General features: G+C 39.7%; 1 protein-coding gene across 3 annotated transcripts in view; it reads left to right on the plus strand.

Moving 5' to 3' along the window:
- Nucleotides 1-23542, plus strand: part of GPM6A (glycoprotein M6A) — a 301542-nt gene that overhangs the window by 84696 nt on the left and 193304 nt on the right. The window contains exon 1 of one of the 3 annotated variants that reach the window (XM_067551708.1): nt 19806-20141. The exons of the other annotated variants lie outside the window; for them this stretch is intronic. Within the exon in view, the coding sequence (XP_067407809.1) occupies nt 20105-20141 (37 nt within the window). The 5' untranslated portion in view covers nt 19806-20104. Of the gene's footprint in view, nt 1-19805; nt 20142-23542 lie in introns of those variants that run through there. 3 annotated transcript variants of the gene reach the window in all.

Raw genomic sequence — 23542 nt, forward strand, 5'->3', positions numbered from 1 at the left:
TTAGTTTACAGTTGAGAGAATGAAGTCAATATACCATTTCTGGACTTCTTCCATCTGTCATTTGCAGACCAGTTCACAGTCAGAGACTGCTCTTACAGGGATATAGTAAGGTGTAAAAAGGCTGGTAAAAAGCTGTGAGCACAGTTTAACTTTTACAGGTTCACTACATTCAAGGTTTGTTTTCTTGCTCAGTTTTATCAAATACACATACAGCTAAAGTTGACCTTAAAAAAACTGTTAAACATTTATGAGTGTGTTGGCTTTACAATTCTTTTTAGTCCTCCAGCTGTATGTGCTTGTGGGAGGGCCCAGTCAGAAGGCTTTTGTCTAGTTCTCTTTGTTGTGTTGCTTTTTGTCCCCTTCTTTAGTTCATTTTTCAACTCTTCCTTGTCTCCTAGTGGAAAGATGGGCTGGATGCCATTTAGTAGGATGGATCAATGGAAGCAAAAGGGTGCTAACGAACAGTGTAGCTGTCACTTTCACAATGAATCTACTGTAGGTGCTTGCTTGTTCAAGCCTAAAAGAGAAGAGGAATCCTTAGTGGAGCATCTGAACCTGTTAAGGGCCCAAAACTTCCTGCCATTGCCAGGATATTTTTTAGATCCCTATTTTAATTTTCTTTGCCCAACTCATTAGATCATGTTCTTCTTATGTTCCTTAAAATAGTGTTATATCTCCCATAATCATCCCATCTTGGCTGACATAGGAACTTTCTAAAGCAAAAAGAGGAAAAAAATTCCCAACCACCAATCCTCATGCTGTCTTTGTTTCCCATGCACAGCTCTAATTGATGGCAGTATATGATCCTGAGTCTGATGTGTGACTTTCTTAGTTGCATAATTCCCGCTGATGTTGCCATGTTGTTAACTATGGAAACTGTAATCCACTGCAAAATTACTCACAGGATATTAAAATTGGCAAAAGCCTGAATATAACTTAGTTAAAGGTTCAACAATAGAGTTTATTATGGTTTTGAAATATTTATATTTAGATGTTTATTTAGCAGTACTAAAGAACAGCATTTTAAAAATAATGTCAGGAGAGATTTTCACCTTGTCTAATTTCTCTCTTTCATCATTCAGACTTTTTGGGCTTTGAAGTGTTTTTTAAATGTTAATTTTGATTCAGTTCAGATCATTAGAATTACCCCCAGCTACCTGGGATGTGTCATTGAACAAGCTGCACCTCTCCTTCACTGGATTTCGCATGGCCTTTAATCTCTTCATATATGTCTGAAGTCAAACACTGGGTTGCACTTATTGATGATTGTTCTTATATGCATTGTGATAGTCTCCAAAATGCCTAGTTAGGATCAGGGCCCAGTTGTGCTTGGTGGTGTACAAGCACACACAGAAAGATGCAGTCCCTGACTCAAAAAGTTTACAGTCTAAAGCCCTGATCCTGCATTGTGATCCATTGTGGACCGACTATAGTGGCTTCACGGATCTCTATTGACTCCAGAGCTGTAGCAGCAGAACTTAACTAAAACTAAAAAGAAACTGGTGAATGTAACAGGCAAAAGGAGTGGGAAGTTAAAGGTTACAACAGTAAATCTCAGAATTATATAAATTAATTTTATGCACAACTTAAAGGTTCTAGTCCTTTTGGACTTCTGCAACTTAATAGTTAATATCAGGTACCCCCAAATTATCGCCCAACCTAGCCTACGTTGGCTGGTTGATTCTTCTAGGCATAGTGTCACTGTAGAAGTGGACCGTGAGGTGGGATTTGAAGGAGAAGAAAAATATTTTCAAATGGTTTCTTCAGTGAGTGATTGCCTGATTGTGGGTACTTAGCACCTGCAAATCCTGTTGAGTCACTGAGAATTGAAGATGCACAGCATTGCTAAACATCAAGCCAGGATTTGTTTTCATGTTGTGTGAAGAATAATTATTTACAGTAAAATAGATGGTGGAATACTATTCATTCAAATATATAACTTACTTATTTGTCAGTGTTTTCCCACCAATTTTCAGTCAGCTCTAGGACAGTGAAGAGAACCCATTTGTTTGGGAATTTCTTTGTGCTGCTGTAGCTACCACTCATCTACCAAACACTGAGGGTGAAACGCTGTTGTACTCAATAAAAGTTCTACCATTGTCTTCACCCTGAATCTGTTGTTTAAATCCTATTGTTCAGTTGCCAAAATTAAGAGGAGAATATTTTAAAAGGTCTTCAGGAACTTGAATTACCATTGTTCAATGACACTCTGTTTTGTTTTCTGGAGTAATTTCTGTGGGGTGTAAGTATACAATAATTACTTCATTATATTCAGTGTTCCCTATTTTTAGGTAACAGCTTCATTTCTTGACCTTATTAGAATTCCAGTGGTGTAATGTAATGTTTCTATTCAAAACTAAAGTTGATGGGCCAGATACTCAGCTGACATCAATTGGATAGCACCATTGACAATAGACCTATACTGATTTAAACCATCTGAAAATCTGACCCAGTATGTTGTTAGAAACGTTTCTATGGTGCCCTTGATTATAGTTACATACTTATTAGATTTTTTTCTTTTTCTTGGAATGCGAGCTCTGTTTGGTCTTTGAAGAAATGCTGTCATGTTAGTGTTGTGATTCAGTTTCTTTTGAAGGGAAGTGTGGCAAGTATCAGGCAGTTTGCCCTCTCACTTCATCTCTCTAACTAGAGTCAATTCTTGGTGTAGAGGTGCTTTCTGGAAATCAAGCATGGGTGCTATGGCTGAGATTTCTGAAAGAGGCATTGGCTGCATGCTGTTTGTGATCACCTCAGTTCAGGGACTGGTATATTGTGTAAGTAAAGTTGTACTGAATATACCCAGACTCCACTCAACTGATTTCTCTGCCAACAGTAAGCTGATCTGCAAGGTCCTGACAGATGATCTTTCTTGGCAACGGTATCTGCAGTATAATCACATTTAGAAGAGCAGTTTCTTCAAGGAATCGTATTCTCTCTCCTTATGTTGCACTGGAAAGGGAACGGAAATGAGGGATAAAGAAACGCTGAGACAAGGGCAAGTTTAAATGATCTGGGGAAAAGAAGAGATGTATAGAAATAAAGGGTGGGGAGGAAAAGATTAATGTAAATATATAGGCAGTGGAACTGAGAAGCAGAAAAGTAACTAAAACAAATTATATACTGTCTTCCTCCTATAATTTAGTTTTCTTCTCTGTGGTATATGTACTTATGATACTATGGTGCCCTTGCTTTCAGTGTAATGCGCCTTTTCATTTCTGAGAACTCTGCCTGTTGGCAGAGACAACAGACACGTTGTTCTTAAAGGAGAAACACACTTCTCTCATTCTCTTTTGTTCCTTCTTGTTGTTTTTCTTAATCCGAACTAAATCATTCCTAATGAAAATATAAGATTTCTTGCAGGGTATGTGTAACCCATTGGTATGGTATGTGTTACCTGTCCTCCTCAGTGCCCAATCCACAAGTCTGTTACTACCTCCATTTATGTGATGACTGCCATTTTGGCCAACACTGTGGATTGAACAAAGGATCTCCAGAGCTAAAAACATCAGTCTCTAAATTATTGAGCACAAAGAGCTAGAGAAAAAAGCTGAAAGCTTTAACAGAGTCTTATCCTTTATGGAACAGCCATGTAGGGGGATACATAACACAAACTGACCTGTGTGTTATATATGGGATAATATTACATCCCTCACATCAGTGTGTCAGCAAGATGTCTCCAATGAGAGAGAAACAGTGCAATAACTCCTGAATGCAATATAACTCTGCATTATGAAACCCTATGAATATGTACTTTAGTGCTAATTGACCACAGAGGAAATCAAGGGAAAGTCAAGGCTCTTCAGTTGATCAAGATTTGAAAGCTCTCAGGAACCAAAAATACAGTTTTAATTAATTAAGTGATAGATTCATAGATCATGAAGCCAGAACAGATCATTGTGATCATCTAATCTGACCCCCTGCATAACACAGGACCTGGGATTTCCCTGAATTAATCCCTATTTGAACTAGGAAGTATCTTCTATAAAAACATCAATCCTAATTAAAAAATTTCCAGTGACAGAGAATCCATCACAATCCTTGGTAAGTTGTTCCAATGGTTAATTACCCTCATTGTTAAAATTTTGCGCCTTATTTCTAGACCAAATTTGTCTATCTTCCACTTCCAGCCATTGGATCTCATCATACCTGTGAAGAGACCTCTATTATCATATTTCTATTCACCCTGTAGGTACTTATAAACTGTGATCAAGTAACCACTTAACTTTATCTTTAGTAAACGGATTGAGCTCCTTATCTTTCACTATAAGACATGTTTTCATGGTTTTTCTCTGAATCGTCTCCAATTTATCAACATCTTCCTGAATTGTGGATGCCAGAAGTGGATACAGTATTTCAGCAGCACTTGCAACAGTGTGAAATACAGAGGTAATATAACTTCCCTATTCCTACCTGTTCATAAATCCAAGTATCACAAAAACCCTTTTGGTCCCAGTCTTGCACTCGGTCTCATGTTCAGCAGATCATCTATCATGACCCAAAAGTCCTTTTTGGAGTCATTGTTTCCCAAGATAGAGTCCCTCGTCCTGTAAGTATGGCCTAGATTCTTTGTACCTACATTTGGCTGTATTAAAACAGGTATTGTTTGCTTGTACTCAGCCTACCAAAGTTAATTAAGCACTGAACTTTTTTGCTGGGGACAGCATTAATTTCTTGCATTACCAACTATGAATTTTTTTAGCTTAGAATATTGTGCTTAAGCTCAGCATTAAAACTTTCAACAAAATAAACCCAAGGGAATAAACACAAACAGAAAACCAGATCTCCATATGGTAGCTCTATTGAAGTCATGTGGACCTCTGCCAATTTATATCACCTCAGGATCTGGTAAATAACATGATAAAACATATCAAAGAATCTTCTGCTTTGGGAAACTTATGAAGTATGACATGGTATCAATTTGGATGTACACTCTGGAGTTTAAAGGGTTAGGCACGTATGGATTTGGATTTGGCACATATGACCTTAATTTAATTTATTAACTGATGTGGCTATACTTTTTATGATCCAATTGTAAAAATGTCAGCCTTTAATTGGTAATTATCTGAAAACACATCTGGTCAAAATTCAAAGTTTTAAATTATGGTAATAGTTTGTAAATACATTATGGCTGGTATTTTATATCAAAGGCGCCATATAAATCTGAGGTATTACTATAATAAGTCTCTTAGTGAGTGTAGCTCCCAGTAGTGTTATATTTGTGTCCTGAAAGGAGAGTATTTTTTAAATATCAATTTTTTAAAGACTATATATTGCAGTGTCCAGTGTCATGGGTAGCAGAAGGCATCTGTAACAAAGTGAAAATTTCCAAATGGGCTGGTTATTCAGAGCAAGGCTCTCCTTGATCCATTTTATATTTGGTATATAAATACAATTTGGTAACCCAGAGCATAATACTGACGGCATGGAAATTAAACCACTGTATCTCTCTCTACTGCATATAATCCGTCATTCCTGAAAGTAACAAGTTATACCAGGATAGGGGGAAACAAGTGATAAATATATTCAAATTCAGGAAGAGAATTGGAAGAGACAAGAATAGAGCAAAATGTAGGAAAGCAATAAGGGAATAAGGAAGAACATATCCATGTGCATACAGGAGAACATTGAACCTTATTAAAAGTAAAATGCAAACTTGACCTTACATTATCTAAAACAATAAGAAAATCCCTTCCTTTTCCCCGTTATGCACATTTTTACCAATTATGGGCCACACTTCCTCTTCCCTTTGTCCACATTTTCACAATATTATGGACTGGATTCTCAGTTTCTGTAAATTGGTGTAGTTTCATTGATTTCAGTGGTATTACGTTGATTTACACTGGCTGAGGATCTGGTCTATAATGTCTCTAGATAATATGGACACCCTGCCCTTCTCTTAAGCATGATCTTTGATTGGTTTGATTGGTGTGGCTATATTTCTCTTGTTTGAGTCCCCTACAGTGTCATTACCTCTAGCATTTTACCTCTTTCCAAGAAGCTGTTTTGGAAATCCATGACCCAGGTCCTTGATCCCATCATAGCTTATTCCTTGAGGTACAGATAACACAGTTCCCCCATTATATCTTCCCTTCAGTTCCTTTCCTCGCCGTTTGTGTTCTTACCCTCCTCGGAACTAACTTTTGTTAGTTACCTTTTCATGACATGAAACACATCTATTCCCAGCCGTTTGCTTGAGTGTGTAGCATGAGAGAGATTGTGGGGTTTGGTAGGATTCTACTTGTTTATTCTTGAGGGATAGTCTCTCCCTCCTTGTCATATTAACTAATATGCACATGCTGTGGAATGTGTATTTAGGCATATTTTAGAAATCTTAAATAAACAGCACTGAAAGCTGCTGCCTCCAGCATTGTCCTATAGGGAATTTCATGGAACTTCTTTAATCCATCACTAAATGGCAGTATTTCTGGTATTTATATGCCAAACAATGTTTAACTACATGAAGTGTTTGTTTACGTAAGGTCTTTATAAAAATACAATGTTTATCAGGCAGAGCAAAGAATTACTATGCAAAACTTTACTATAAATGTGATTAATTCATGTTTTTATCATTTTTGTTTGTGTAGTAGTTTAGTGTCTTCTTCAACCTAAATGATAGTTATTACATACTATAGAGTACCTGGTGGCTCTGTAGGAGGCTTTTGGGTTCCTTCCTCAGTTGTTTTAGTGGTAGTAAAATAATATTTAGCGCTCTCATGCTGCTTTTCACATGTAGATCAATATAGTACTTTCCAAATGAAAGCAAGTATAATTATCCCCATTGTGTAGCTGGAGAGAGTGAGGCATAGCTTGTTGAAGTGACTTGCCCAAGGCCAGCAGTAGAAGTGGGAATAGAACTCCTTTCTTGTCAAAAAGTCCAGGATTCTACCTGCTGCACCGTACTTTATAGCAGTGGTGCACAATCTTTTCCAGTGCACCCCCCTTACCATTGATGGTATTTATTGCCCCCCTCCCCTTCCAGTCATGCCCCACTGCTACCCATACTTCTGCGTTGCTGCTGGTGGTGGTGCTGACTTCAGAGCTGGGCAGCAGAAGAGTGGTGGTTGCTGACTGGGGTGTTCATGTTGTTTGTGGCGAAGGAGGACTTTTTTAAATTTTAAACCTGCTTGTAGCTCACCCCACAATACCCACTCCCACCCACTCCTGCATTGTTTGTTGGATTTTTATCCTGCTCCCGCTATTATGGTAGCAGATCCTGTGCGCTTCAGGGCTCTACTAATGTTTCTTTCTTTGATATTTTTATGTTCTGTTTTTAAAAGGGTGAAAGGCTGAAGTGTCTTCACATTCCCCCTCCCCCCGAGAACCTCTTGCACCCCCCATTTTGTGCATTACTACTTTATAGTATCCTAACTGCTAGCAGATGGTCTGATCTCATCAGCCTCCAATTGATTGTTTACTGAACTATTGACTGGCTCCTGATCCCAGAGTTGGATGTTTTGTCTTGCTTCATTTTTTACAGGTAAGGTCCTATGTTCACTCGCACTATTGGGGTCATCTGACTTTATCTTTTTTTTCTCTTATCGAGCCTTCTTAAACCTAGTACAGTAGAACCTCAGAGTTACTAACACCAGAGTTACGAACTGACCTGTCCAACCATTTGGAACTGGAAGTGTGCAATCAGGCAGCAGTGCACACACGCACGCACACACGCACGCAGCAAATACAGTACAGTACTGTGTTAAATGTAAACCCTAGGAAAAAATAAAAGGAAAGTTTAAAAAAAAATTGACAAGGAAACTCTTTCTGTGCTTGTTTCATTTAAGGTAAGATGGTTAAAAGCAGCATTTTCCTTCTGCATCGTAAAGTTTCAAAGCTGTATTAAGTCAATGGTCAGTTGTAAACTTTTGAAAGAACCACCATAACATTTTGTTCAGAGTTACAAACAACCTCCATTCCCAAGGTGTTAGTAACTCTGAGGTTCTACTGTAGCTTCTTCTCTCCACTTGTATTGTATTATAACTTGTTGTTAGTCCCAGTCCCTATTTTGATACTGGTCAGACCTGGACACCCTTGTGGAAAAGTTTTTAAAAGGACTTCTGAGAAAGTAGATTTTTCCTACATCGTTTCAGCAGCAGAAAATACAGTAAGAGTGATGGATTTGACATGAGATCTCTCACACTCACACTTTTTTCCTGCATGGAGAAGATGAGGATAGTTAATGTTCCTGAAACCAGTGGAGCTATTAATGGAGTAAGGTACTATGGATCTTAAGTAAGGGCATCAGAATATGGTGTACTGACTTCTTTCAGTTGTCACTTACACTGATTGTTTTTTCATTCCAATTTGCATATATTTTCATTAGAGTTTCAGATTCAATCCTCTCTTGAATATTGAGAGAGAGACTCCAGGGAAAGGAAAGAATGAGGAAAATATAGGTTATGAGGTACTGGTAGAAAACATAGTTCAGAAATAGAAAGGAATATACCGGGTAGAAGAAGAGATAAAGAAAGAAAGGAAATAGATACTGAAACAATGCAGGGAAAAGTACACCATGATAGGGAGGAAAAAGTGGAGTGAAGCCACTAAGGATAGAAACATATACATAAGTAAAAGAGCTATCATAAGTTACATTTAAAAATATTTTGTTAAATATGACTGGATTGACTATTACAGTTAAATTCAATGCATGGTAAACTCTACAAGAAGGATTAATCTTTGGGATATTAGCTATCAGGGGAACTTTTTAAGCCCAATTGATGAAGACATTAATGGATTCTTTTTTATGTTGGCTAATCAACAATTGAGGGTGTGTTTAGATGAGGTAATAGTGACAATGTATTCAGATGATTGCTAACATTAGGCGGGATCCTTTTGAATTGGTCTGTTTAGAATTTTACATTAGGGAAGAATTTGTGTAATGTAAACCTCAAGGTGTTTAGAATAGAATTGAGTAGGGTGTTTTGATTTCTTGAGTAAACTGGGAATAAGGGAAGAAAAGAGAGAAATCAGATTTATTCTTTTTAAAACAGGGAAGACAGGATTCTAGGTGCTTTTTAATTGGGATATAAGAGGTGAAGGTTGGGAGAGATTTGTGAAGTCTCACATATACTGAAGAGGAACAGGAAGATCAGCTAAATGAAGGTATAGTGAGGGATAATGGAAGACCACAAGCTAAAAGACTGAGGGAGGTCCAAGGGAAACAACTGAAATGCTTGTACACGAGTACAAGGCATCTGGGCAATAAAATGGAGGAACTGGAACTACTGGTGCAGGAGGTCAAACAAGATAGAGATTATGGAAACATGGTGGAATAGAACCAAAAGCAGGTATTAAACACTATGTGTTGTTCAGGAGAGATCGTAATGAGAGTAAAGGTGGTGGGGCATTGTTGTAAATCAATAAAGCATAAACTGTAATGAAATATGAAGTGATAGTATGGACAAAACAGTATGGACAAAATATGTTTGGGTCAAAAGTCACTTTGGGGAAGGATTGTAAGAGAGGTTTTGTTGGGATGGTGCTAGGGATCTGCTATAGGCTCCTAGAGTCAGACTCTGATATGAATAGTGATCTCTTCAATATTATTCAGAAGAGAAATATATCTGGGCATTGTGTCATAATGGGACACTTGAACTTCCCAGATATATATGGGAGAATAAATGCTACTAATACTGTGTGATAGACAATTGTTTTCTTCATCAGATTGTCCCTGAAGCGATAAGAGGTGATGCAGTTTTATACGTGGCTTTAGTAAGTAGTGAGAACATCATAGAAGAGCTTGTTGTAGGAAGTAATCTTGGATCGAATGATCACAAGTTGATTCAGTTTAAATTAAAAGGAAAGGATAATCAAAACCAACTATCAGCTATAATTTTTTATTTTCAAAGTGGCAGACTTTGGAAAACTAAGGGAATTTAGTTAATGAGGTGAGCTGGATTGAAGAATTTAAGGATTTAAATGCGAAGGAGGTTTGGAATTTCTTCAAAGCAACTACACAAAAACTCTCTGAAATTTGTTTCTCAAGCAAGGGGAGAAAACTTCAAGGGAAAGGTTCCAGACCTAGATGTATAAATAACTACTTCAAAAAGATAAGGAGTAAACATGCCTACAGGTAATGTAAAAAAGGTTGATCATAAAAAAAAAAAGCTACAGTGAGAAGGTTAGAAAATCTGGGAATAAAGTAAGAATTGTTAAAAGAACAGCTGAATTAGTGCTTGCCAAGAAATAAAAAAAAAATTAATAAAGGTGTTTTAGTTATATAAATAAAAACAGAATAAGAGAGAATGAGGTGGGGTGTTATGCAATGTAGATGACAAAGAGATTAAAGATGATCTAGGTATAGCCCAAACTCTAAATGAATACTTAGCCTCAGTTTTCAATAACAATGGTAATATGGAACATGTGAATGAAGGCAGTACAGCCAATGGAAATGAGTGTTTAGAAATTATCACATCTGAAGATCTCTCTATCACTCTATCTATCAGTGGTTCTTATATATTGTAAGAAAGGAAGTTAATATGCTCTTTAATATTAATACTGCCATACTATATGTTTCACAAACTTTTAAAATGATGGGAATTTACAACTAGAATAATGTAATGATCTCCCTGTATATTTGCTTTATCCAATCTCAAATTGGGAGGACTGGATAATTTCCATCCCAGATTACTGAAAGAACTGGCACATGAGATTGCTCATCTAGTAGCAAGGATTTTTAATAAGTCTATCTATTTGTGGGTAGTGCCAAATAACTGGAGAATAGCTAATATCGGACCTGTGTTTAAGAAAGGGGAAAAAAATCATCTGGCTGATTACAGACTTGTTAGTCTGACCTCAGTAGTATCCACAGTTTTAGAGCAAATTGTGAAGAAAAGAATAATTAAATTCATAGAGGTAAATGGATAAGGGGATGTAATACAACATGGGATTAGCAAAGGTAGATCATGGAAAACTAACCTGATTTCCTTCTTTGAGAAAACAACTGATTTTTTAGATAAGGGAAATGCAGTATATCTAATATATTTGGATTTCAGTAGTGCATTTGACATGGTATTGCATGGGAAATTATTAGTTTAATTAGTGAAGTTGGGGAACAGTACAAGTATTGTAAAATGGATGAAGAATTAGCTAAAGGGGAGAAAGCAATGGGTTGTGCTGAAAGGTGAATTATTGGAATGGAAAGAGGTTGTGAGCAGAGTTCCTCGAGGATTGGCCTTACAGCCAGTCTTAGTCAATATTTTTATTAATGACCGTGGCACAAAAGGTAGGAGTGTGCTAATGAAGTTTGCTGATGATACAAAGTTGGAAGGTATTGTCAGTACAGAGGATGATCAAAATATTATACAGGAAGATCTGAATGACCTTGAAGACTGGAGAGACAGAAATGGGATGCAATTAGATAGTACGAATTGCAAGGTCATGCAGTTAGGGTCTAAGAATAATAAGGCTGGAAGAGACAGAGGAGGAGAGAGACCTGGGCGGGTGGACTGATCACAGGTTGACTGAGCCAGCAATGTGATGTGACTGTGAACAAGGCAAATGCGATCTTAGAATGTATTAGGAGAGGCATTTCTAGTAGAGACACAGAAGTGTTAATGCCATTGTACAAGAGAGGGGTAAGATCTCATTTGGAATACTGTGTACAATTCTGGGCACCCATGTTCAAGAAAGGTTCATTCAGACTGTAACAGGTGCAGAGAAAAGCAACTAGGATGATCAGGGGACTAGAAGGACTACCTTATGAAAAGAGACTGGAAGAGCTTGGCTTGTTTAGACTCGCAAAAAAGCTGAGAAGGGATATGATTGCTCTCTATAAATACATTAGGGAGTAAATACCTGAAAGGCTGAAGAGCTTTTTAAGCTAAAGGACAATGTTGGCATAAGAACAATTGGATATAAATTGGCCATGAACAAATTCAGGCTGGAAATTAGAAGAAGGTTTCCAACCATCAGAGGAGTGAGGTTCTGAACAGCCCCCCAGTAGGAGTTGTGAGAGCAAACAATTTAATTAGTTTTAAAGAGAGAGCTGGACAAATTTATGAGTGCGGTTTTACGATGGGGCTGCTTGTGGTGGTGGAGGGAGCAGGGCACAACAGCCTGAGGCTCACTTCTGGTTTGCCGTTCTTCAGGGTTTCAGCTGGCCACCTGCATAGGTCAGGAAGGGATTTTATACCTCCAATGTATTCTATGAGGTTTTTTTAATCTCTTTCCTCTGAAGCATCAGGGTTGGCTACAGCTGAAGATGGGACACTGGGCGGGGTGGCCCAGGCCTCTGAGGTGGCACCTAACATTCTTTCTTTCAGGTACTTGGCTGGCTGGTTCTTTCTCACATGTTCATGGTCTAACTGATCGCCACATGTGCCGTTGGGGAGGAATTCTCCCCTAGGTCAGATCAACAGTGACCTTGGGGATTTTTTGGCTTTCCTCTGCAGCATGTGGATTCAGGCGACTTGTGAGGATTATCCGGGCATTTAATTATTTTCCTGTCATTGCGGTGTTGGGATTCCCTCTGAGACATTTTCCACTTGGCTTATCCAGAACATCTTTTTCAGTTCTGAGAAAACACTTCATCCAGTTCATTGGGATCCAGAAAACTCAGTTCAACTCCAGATTTCGTCACACAGGTTCTTTTATTTGGCATACAGCATATGCTGAGTTGATCAGACTCAAGCATAGGGAATAGGTATAGGATGTACCATACATCTAAAGTTACACTGAAAACCTGTTCCTTTATATACATGTACACATTACACTGCATTTACTATACACTGCATCACACATTTTGGGATTGACTTGGTTACTTTGCAGGAACCAAGTCCTATACAGCATGCTCTGTCCATACATTGTCCATGCTCAACATGGTCTTTACCTCATCTCTACATTCCTAACTTATCTTGTCCATTGTTAGCAGATGGTTTTCTGGTGTTCTCCCTCTTAGCTGGCTCAGACATTGTCTTTTTAGCCTATTGACCTATTTTCTTATCTTGTTTAGCATAAACATTCTGTTTTCAGCCTAACAATCTGTTTATCACCCTAATTCTGTCCTCCAAGAAATGAGGCCTCCCTCCATGTGTTAATTACTTAGGTTAGGTCTCTGCCTCATGTCAGGGGCCCCGACGACTGATGCACCTTAGTCCCACCTAGTCTCTGCCTGTGGCACATAATAATCTGGTCTCCTGTTGGCCTCATTTACTTTGGTCTCATTTCCATTGCTGGATTTAGTGTGCAGGTGATGTCTTGTTGGTAGCCTGTGATATACAGGAAGTCAGACTAGTTGATCTAGTGTCTCCTTGTGGCCTTAAACCCTATGAGCAGAGGGAGCCCATTCCAAATTGTGGAGAATTCATGAAAAAGACACAATGGTTGGAAGGTGACAGAAGATTCAGCAGAGTGGAATGGGCTAGAGTGCAGGAAGAAAGGACCACTGAAATGGAGATAGGAGCAGACCTATTTAGTACTTTTTACGGCTGTGGATGATGAGCTAGAATATGATGTACATAAGGGAGATTAAGTCAGTGAAGGGATGAGAGGGAAATAGGAAGTGATATAGGTACAGAAAATCTCGCATTTGCAAATGAAATAGTACAATTTTATACAATATATATTTTAAGAAAGTGTTGGTGCCTTAGACAAATGCCCCGTTTTTTGAGGAATAACAGAATGCTAGGAGGAATCCCAGGAGAGTTTAGGGAATTGGGAGCAGTTGGTCAGTCAGAGGGGGCGCAGATTAGGCTCTTATTTGATAGCTGACTGCTGGGGAAGGGGTTAATGGGAGTGCTTGACAGCTGGGAGGGGAGTGGTCAGGCACTTTAAGTATTGGGGGATATGTTCATGTTAATGAGTTATCATGAGATTGGACATGAATGTCCTAGACTGCAGTGTGCTCTTCTTAAAATATTACACCTTCTGTAGACAGCTGGGGTCCAGGGATAGAGGCCGTCAGACCTACAGATCTATTTTCAGTGCCATCTGAAAGATATGGGGAAATGAGACTTCATATGTTAATATGTCGAACCTGCAACATTCTTCAGACTGCTGTCTATAATTAAGCTACTGTCTGTTTTGTACATTGGTAAGTGGGGGAGGGGGGAGGGAGGAGCGGCAGTAGAGAGAGACACTAAAGGGAGATGGTGGGGATTAACTGGGTAAAAAAGAGAGAGCAATGACTGTACATTGGTTTCATTATAATGTTGAATTTATTATCTACGCTGCAACATAAATTGCAAAACACTTAGAAACTTTGAGGGAGCCTGAAATGGAGCTTGAATTGTCCTTTGCTCCCTGGCTCAACATTATTGTAATGTTGGAGGATTTCAGAGGGAGCTGTGTCCGGCTCTTCTAAAGAGAATGGATGATTGCTGTGAAGAACAGCCTCTAAGGGTGGCGGTGAAACAAGTCAGAAAGTAAACAGAGGGATCCTCCATACATTCCTCCATTCTCCTAAAAATATGTAAAAATTAAAGCTGTGTGATTTGGCTTGGCTATTGTCCAGCAATAGAATTTGCATATGCAAAGAAGATGTGTACTTGTACTGTAGATGACTCTCAGCTGTATGTCATTCTTTCATTAGATCTGCTAATAGAGTTGATTGGCTTATACAGTATCTGCCTAGTTTCAGGGTTTGAATGAGAGTGAATTGTCTACCACTCCATTCAGAGAGAGACCAGATTATGCTGGAAAGTTCAAGTCAGTTTGAAGAAATGTCTGAGTTTATATCCGCTCTCACTGAGCTGGGCATTTGCCCACCTTTTTAATTACTCTAATTTGTAAACTGGGTGTCCTTTACGACTTGCATCTGCTTTGAGGTACCTGCATAGTAGTCTGTCATTTACACTTGGGCAGGAGGTTACAGTCTTCTTTCTCTAGCGAAAACCATTCCTCAGTGATCCATTGTGATACCCATGTCTTGAACCTAGGCCTAGGCATTCCAAGACCAGCTGCCACATCCTGGCTTCCACCCAATGTTTGCTGATACCTGATGAGCTTAGAAGCTAGTAGGACTACAACCAGAGCCAAGGCACCAGCCACAGGAGCCTTGATTGGAGGATGACCCAGGCTCCACTGATTGGTCCAACCATGTTATTTAAGCCAGAAGGAGGCACAGGAAGTTGAGCAAAAAGATGATTTCCTGTTGTGGCACATTCAACACTGTTTGTGCTTGCTTTCTGAACTGAACCCTGTTCCTGATTCCTGCTCTGCTTTTGCCTCATCCCTGCCTTCACTCCTGTTCCCACCATGCTCCTGCTCTATGCCTGATCCTTGCCTGTCCTTCAGGTCCTGCCCTTACCTCACTTCCACCATCAGCTATCAATCCTGTCTGTGACCCTGGCCTCTGACTTCTAATGCTGACTCTGGATTGACCTTTGACATTCAGCACCTGACCTCGGCTCTGAACATCAGCTTCAGTTTCTGTTTCTGACTTGGGCTTGACCCCTGGCTCTGGTAGTTAACAGTTGACTCTGGTGCTGACCCTTAGTTTTGTTCCCTAGCCTGGATGACTGCTCTTCCCACTAGATTTGACTCCTGCTTTGACTATTAGGCCCGATCACCTACATCCTGGCCCACAACACCCATAACTTTGTACTGCAGTGTGTTCTACCTGGTCTATGCGTCAAGACCTCTGAAGCTTCAGCTGGTGCAGGATGTTTTTAGTGTGTTGAATCAGTGTGTCAAGCTTTTAGAATGGAATCTCTTCACTTAGTGCTAACTGCCATAGGTCTGTGTGACTGTTTGACACCCATTGATCTGAAGGAGGCATAAATCATCTTCATATCCTATGATATAAACCAACTAGAGGTTCCTCAGATTCTCCTCAGGACACTTACATTTCCAGTTTAACACCAGGTTCTTTTGTTTGATATTGGCCAGCCTCAAGAACTGTCTTGAACATAACCATGGTCATTGCAGCACCCTTCAGGAAGAAGTGGGTCTGAATAATTCCCGATCTGGCCCGGTACCCAGCATTTGAGATTCTGGCAGCTCAGGTTGGCAGTGAGTTGGGAGAAAAGTTCTCTTACTCTCCCAACGCCACTGCTCTAATAAAGGTAATCGTGGACAGACAGCTTTACCAATCCTGACATAATCCTGAAATGCCAGACCTTACTTGAACTAATCCACTGTAGTGGCTTAGTTTCTATCTGCTTGTGCATAGCACCATATTGCTTTGTTGGAACATAGTCCCAGAATTGTATTTTAATTCTTTGCCTCTCCAATATCTGTTTTTCTTCGTCTCCTCAATGGAGGAGAACATGGAGGACCTAATTCCTGTCCTTCAACCACAAAAATCATGCCTCAGTTGGGAGCTGGCCAGGTCTCACACCATAAAAGGAACCTCACTTCTGGACTCCCAGTGCATCATCCTGGATTGAGCACTCACAGTTCAGTCAGACCAGGCATCATCTCCTCAGGAACAAAAACTTGACCTCAGCATCTCTTGCTTTGAACAGCCAATATATTGGCTATAGAGGACTTGAGAGCCACATCTTGCCTAGTGCAACAGTGCCCCCATAGTGGCCTACCTGAATCATCAAGGCAGAACCTGGAGCATTCTCCTCCAGAATCCAATGATGTATTCCACTAGGCAGAGAAAATCCTGGGGTCTGTCAAGGCCCTATGTGTGCCCAGACATTGGGCTGAGCCAGAAAGGCCCCCATTTGGATGAATGCTATCTCTAGAGGGAAGTCTTCAGCCAAGCAATGATCTGGTGCCTGACCTCCTTTGATCAACTTCTTCACATCAAACTTCAGCTCCCTAGTTTCCAGATATGAATGAAAATATCTAGGCCCCTACGCATAGGCACAGGGTACCTTCTCCATCTCACAGGTGAGGGCGGGATCTTATGTCTTCCTTCCCCTACTTCCTATGTGTCGTAGTCTAAAGAAAGCAGAAAAATCAGTGCCCTATACTTCTGTTTGGCCCCACAGTGACATAGATGGGCCCGGTGTGCCTGGGGCCTCCTACAAACTATCCCATGGTCTCAGAATTTGCCTGACAGAAAGAAAGGGTCTCCTACACATCATCTCCACCCCTTGAATCTTGTGAACCCTCCTTCCTTTCAAAGCCAGGAATGTTATTCAGATCCTTGTTGTTAATCTACCTTCGTGAAAGAAGTGTACTTATTCTGCTTATAGTAGGGAGTGGTCTGTCTTTTTTTGATCCCATAAGATGTCAGCCAAGTCATCTACAATCCCCTCTGTCACAGGGTTCACTCGCTACTAGTGGTGCCTCCTTCTGGCCATCCTGGGGATTAGCTCTGCTAAGCTTTGGACTCTCCTCTGGTGGTGCTTCACCCATCCTGTCTCGCCCTGCAGCTCCTCCCGCTCCAGGAACTGCAGTTTCCTCTTCATGGCTCAGCTCTCCGGCCACATCACTACATGATTCCCCTTTCCAGAGGATAGGGGTTATGTAACAAACTCTTTCCAGACAAATCATCCCAGGCAGTCCGCTGTCCTTTGCCTGGCCTATGCCACATCCCCAGTGGCTTGTAGGAGAACCCAGGCTCACCCTCTACTCCAGGTTCCAGGTCAGGGGCCCTCCGATCAGCAGCCAAGACCTGCACTATCCTACCTTGCTGCTTTCCCCCTGAGCCTTTTCTATGTTCCTGGCTTCCCCCCCACTTTAGGTTCCTAGTCTTCCAACTCTCTCCTCTCAGGAAACACATACACTGCCTACTTCTCTGCAGCCCCTTTCTGCTATCTGCTTCTTGGTTTTATACAGACGTCTCCTGTTCCTGTCCAGCTGAGCCTCATTTAATCCAATCCCTGTCTTCTCCTTCCAGTGGAGCCTGGAGAGTTAATTGGCCTACCTTAACCGTTTCAAGCCTTGTGTGGAGTGAACTCCTTTCTGGAGTTCTTCCAGAATGGGGTAGAGAGATTCTCAGTGCTAGCACCTTTAGGATTCAGACCTCTGCCCTCAGCTCTCTTAGATTCCATAGGAGGCTTCCCAGTGGAGTTCACCCCACTCCCCCCCGTAGCTAGACTCCTTAGGGCGGACTCTTGTTCAGTGTATCTCTGTGCCATTTAGATAAATATAGTTCTTACTTGCTCTCACTCAGACTTATTTGGTCCTATCTTCACCAGTCCTCCTGTTGTGGAAAGCAATTTTTTTCTAGTGGTCCCAGAGTCTGTGAATTTATAGCCCTGGCTTGTGATATTTTATTTTCCACACAGAGAAGGTTTGTTCTGTGGAATTACTCCCAATTTGGTCTCAGCCAATCACCTTACCTAGGAAGTTGCATTGTTCGACTTCTGCCCCAAACCTAAGACAAGACTTGAGGTCCAGTTCCATTCTCTGTATGTCTCATGAACTCTTAGTCTAGCTTTCTGAAACCAAACACTTCCACAAATCCCTTTTCTTTGTACTCTGCAAAGGGCCCCACAAAAGATAGAAACAATCCAGATACATCCTCTTCCACTGGATAAGAGCCAGCATCTGGTACCCCAACTTCCTTATGTGTGTTCCCTGCTCAGAGAAACTTCAAGCTCACTTTTCACAAAATATGGCCATCCCCTGGATGGAGCACAAAGAGGCCTCAATGGATGAACTGTGCTGTGTAGCCAGGTGACATTTGATTTGAGACCTTCTCAAGACTCCACTGCTAGGAACGAATCAGCTGCTGTCACTTTTGGTAGTTGAGTTCTCGGAGAAGTCTTTCCGCAGTAGCCATAGTACTGCTGCCTTGGGGAGGAGATATTTAGAGACTTGAAAACAATTTTAAACTTAAATTGAGTTAATATCTGGGTCCCTTTAGAAAGTGTAATAACATCACATTAAAAACAGGTTTGCTTCTGAGTTAATATCCATTTTCAGCCTTGAAAATTTTTATTCGTGATGAGAATTAGTCATGTTTTTCCAGGAGGGTAGGGAAAGGGGAATGTGAAAAAGCTTTAAAAAAAATACTACACACATTGTGTTGTGTTTTTCTTGTTGCACTTTTAGGAAGTATTCAAACTCTTAAGATGATGCTATGTCACTCCACAGGCCAAGATACAAAAATGCTAATTTATTGATAGACTGCAGTGTCCAATTTGCATTTCAAATCAGACTGCACAGCTCCCCAAATGAGCAAGTGCACCCACAGAGTACTGAACCTGTGCTTTTCCTCCAACAGTACATGACAAACATTGTGTAATGCGTGGGGGAGCATTGTTTTGGTTTTTGGTTTTGTTTTAAGCTTCACCATCCTGAAAAGGTTCCATCTTTTAGTAAGGTACTACAGCGTTCAGATAATTTTGTATGATATACAGCAGAAAAATCATTGATAGAAGATTTATTTAAACATCTCACAGATATGATTTTAAGAAAAGAGAGAGTACTTTGTGGCACTGGGAGAGATCATTTACCTTAAAGAGCAGATTTGATTGGCAGTCAGTAATATTCTCTGTTACATATTTTCTGCTTTTTTTATTTATATACTTAAAACCCCCCAAACCTTAAATTGTAAAGGTGTTTTCTTCTTTTAAACAAACCCTCGTGCAGCCTGTCAGAATACATTCTAGAGTAAGTGTAATAGCATACATTTCTAATACTAATTCTACGCAAATAATATAGATGTTTGAGAGAGAGAGAAAATGAAGAAGCGTATTAGTAATATATGTGACTGAGAGAGAGACAACTACTGCAGCATAAAGAACCCACAGGCATCCGGGCTTTCCCACTTTGGTAGCAAATAGGGGGAATTATGGGTTGGTGGTCTGCTTCATGTTAGGAGAACACCCCTCCATCTGTTCTCAGTGCAGCCTGTTTCCAATTTAAAACGCAGATTTCAATACAAACCTCAATTTCTTTTCCCCATTTTATATGCAAAGCAAGGCTTATGAATTACAGTGCCACTGCCACTGGGACTGAGACCAAATTTCTGCCCCAAATTAACAGGCTATTCATTTGAATACCTGTTTACAGTGATATACAATGGGCAGCTTTGAGAAGAAAAATTGATAATCTTCACGGAAGAGTAATTTGAATGAAATTATACTTGACAGCCTGTCTCCAAGCAAACAAGGAGAGTGAGGGAGCCTTAGCTAAGCTCTGAGGACTTGCCTAAGCCTCTGCTGTTGGAGCTTCCTAGGGAAAAAAACCCTCACAGTTTTTTCAGCATCTAATTGAAGCTTTTGATTAATTCTGTGTAGTGAAGTGAAGAAAGGTAGCCATGGAAGAGAATATGGAAGAGGGACAGACACAAAAAGGTATTGTGCTAAATAGTTTTCTGTGTACATGTGTTGTTATTTTGCAGTTTCCTTTTTTGCTTTAGGTGCATGTCTATAAGGCAAGTGAATATCCTCGTGTAGCAGATAGAAGAGATTTTTGTCTCCATTTGGCTTCTTGAAGTAATGTCTGGAATTAACATTGTGATTGCAAATATTTAAGACTTACGGAATTCAAATGTAGAGTCCTATATGCATAGTAGTAACACAGCAAGCATTTAACATGGACTGTTTCCCAGACCAGTTCTTTGTTAACCTTCATTTATTTCATGTTTTCACGCTTGTCTAGCTGGGTCAGGGAGCCCCGTGTGAACTATGAGAGAGCCACTCACACAATATTTGGAGCTAGTTGGAGTTAGATTTCTAACAATGTAACTATTATTTACACCTCTGAATGGGTGTCCAGATGGAACAAAAACCTGGAGTATATATTGTATATATTTGGGGAGTATCTATATTCTTTCATTCTTCCCTCCGTATCTGTGGAGGCAGCGTTCCTATAGTGTTTATCAAGGGATTGGTTGTAAATTTTGCTGTGTATATATTCAATTAGTATTTTGTTTTGTTTTTGCACAGTAAAGTTCAGTTTGCTTTAGAAAAAATAGAATACACAGCATGGTCATGGTATTCCTATTTTAAAATCTCTGGCCAAAGTTGTATGTAGCTGACTGTTGCTGGGTGTATTACTGTTTTTTAAAGGTACACCTCTAGATTTGTTGTTGCTTGTGCAGTATATCAAATTGTAGCTCAGGAAAATAGACTGTTCATAAAGTCCTTTTCTCTAAGAAGCACAGTGTATGATCATTGCAACAATAATTTCTTTCTGGTCTGTCCATGCTGGATTTTATCTAGATGTATTGAAATGAGGGCATTTATTGTATTGCAAGCGCAAAGGTAATGCTGGCAAAGATTTGCCACATCTAAATCACAGGTACAGTTTGTTCTAAATTGAGCTGAAGATAGATATCCATTCCTGAGAGAGGCATTTAGGAAGTAATAAAACTCGATAAACTTAAACTCTGTGTAAATGCCTATTTCCTGAGTTGATACCATATTCTGTTTTTCAACACTCTGATCAATCTGCTTGCTACATGTAAATATCATGCTTGCTCATTAGAACTGACCCACTTAGACTAAATGCAGTCTGGGAGTGTTTCTTATCTTGCTTTTATCGGGATGTCCAGTAGATTGTCACACAGCAAAGCAGAATATATATATCAAATGTAAAACAGATTAATTTATAAACAATGTGGTAAACTGACAAGGTATCTGACAATTGAATCCAAATACTTAACCACTAAAGAAACACAGATTTGGAGAAGCAGTATATAATTCAGGACCATTAAATGCCTCATTTAAAAAAAAATCCAATTGGAAAACCTGTAAAAATTACTAAAGAAAAATGTGAATCAATTAGTGGATGGCATGAACAAATTGGTATAGATAACTGTGTCTTCGTTGTGCAAATGATAAGCAGTTGGAATGACCAATAGGCTCTCAAAATGATGTGATGGATAGTGCGATTACAACAGCTAATGCAACAGATTTTTTTTTTCCATTTAGAATCCCATGTATTAGTCTTTTTTCCCCTTTAGTAGTGCCCAGCTGTCATCACAAGCACTGGCAGAAATGTGTTGAAATCTTGATAAATTATATTTATTTCCCTAATGGAGGAGTGAGGCTGTTGGTTAATTGTTCTGACTGTATCTGTGGATCTGTTGTGGGAAAGAAGGGAACCCTTATCCCCAGAGAAGGCTGGATTTCAAGATTTGGGAATAAAATAAGGATCCATGAAGAAAAGGAGTGTTGGCATCTGTGTATGTAAGGGGCTGCTAAGGGAAGTACTGTGATCACTGCCAATCTCTGGTCACTGCAGATGCTTTAAAGGCTGCACCTTGCCTTGGAGGAAGAATATTATCTCTTGTTCCAGACCCTGGTACTTTTGTCCTGAGTTACTTTCACATACTGTAACTACTCTATTATGGTGTGCTTTGTCAAGGTTGAACAGTCTATAATTATAATTTAGCTGGGCCATCTCCTGTTGTTTTTCCTTTATGGAATATCCCAACAATTTTCATCAAGACATGCTCATTCTAATTTTCTTCATGCTTCCATCTTGAGTGAAGCTGCTTGTTTCCCCCTCTGTCTTCCTGCTATAAAATCAATGGGAGTATAAATTGTCCCTGCTCACCAACTCCTACACTCTTCGTAGCAGATGCTTTGAACCACCCACTGCACGGCATTACATGTTGCTAGCAGCCATGATGGAAGCAAATAGTTTAATAAATTCACATTTCACAAATACAATGCAAATAGCTCTAACATGGTACTTGCTGTTTCAACAACCATTTTATTTCTATCGAGTCAAATACAATAAAATACCAGTCGGTATAAATAGTATGCTTTCTATAGTGATGCCAAACAGTGACATTCAGTGTAAGGGATTCTGCCTGTATGTACTCTATAAATTCCAGTTTTTGACCATTAAATATCTTTTAAGACTATAATTTGGGAAATAAGTTAGCAGCAAGGGAGACTGCAGGACAAACACATTAGCCTCAGAAATCGGACAAATAATACATATGTATTAATTGTCTTGTTTCTTATGCTGATTTGGTGTGAAGCTGCATTGTGGTTGAGGATCAGGCACGGTAGCATTCTAATGCTTTCTCCAGTATTGTCTTGCTGTGTGGAAGTAGCTTCTCTTCTCTGCTTCAGTTTCGGCATTGAGAAAATAAAGCTAATGCTAACCTACCTTGCTAATGTTTGTTCAGCAGTTTGAATATGTAGAAGGGTATATAAGTGCTCTGTATTTATCATCTATTCATTTTTGCTCTAAACTATGGATAGGCCCATCTCATTGCTTCCAAAGCAAGCACAGGTTGGTGAGACAGATCCAGTTATATCCACTAGTCCACTGCCCATCCCTGTCCAAGAATTAGACCTGTGCATGAAAATATACTCTATCAAAACATTACAATGCATCTTTTAGTGTGCATTAAAATAATAGCCTTACTAAATATCAGTAGCTTAATATCTGGGGAGACCTTAGCCATTACAATTTCCATGGAAGGAATATAAAGAACCCTTTGATATGGTGCTGAGTTTATAGGAAATCCAAAGCCAGAACAACGTCAGCAAGAGTTTTGTCGTCCTACTGTTGAAAAACACAAAGGTGGTGGAGAAGATGGTTCAGATTATTATTAATGAGATAAAGTGTGAAAATTTCTGAGTTAGAAGCTCAAACCTCACTGACTTTCAATGGGACACTTGCTATTAAGTCACTTACTTAGATGCTTTTCAAAATCTCATCCATAAAAGTTAAGTTATGTCAGTGGTTCATATTCCAGGTCATTAGTGGCAGAAACATGGTAATATCAGAC

The sequence above is a fragment of the Emydura macquarii genome, unplaced genomic scaffold, assembly GCF_026122565.2.
Source record: "Emydura macquarii macquarii isolate MOO-44397 ecotype Brisbane River unplaced genomic scaffold, CSIRO-AGI_Emac_v2 contig_1363, whole genome shotgun sequence".
NCBI classification, from domain to species: domain Eukaryota; kingdom Metazoa; phylum Chordata; order Testudines; family Chelidae; genus Emydura; species Emydura macquarii.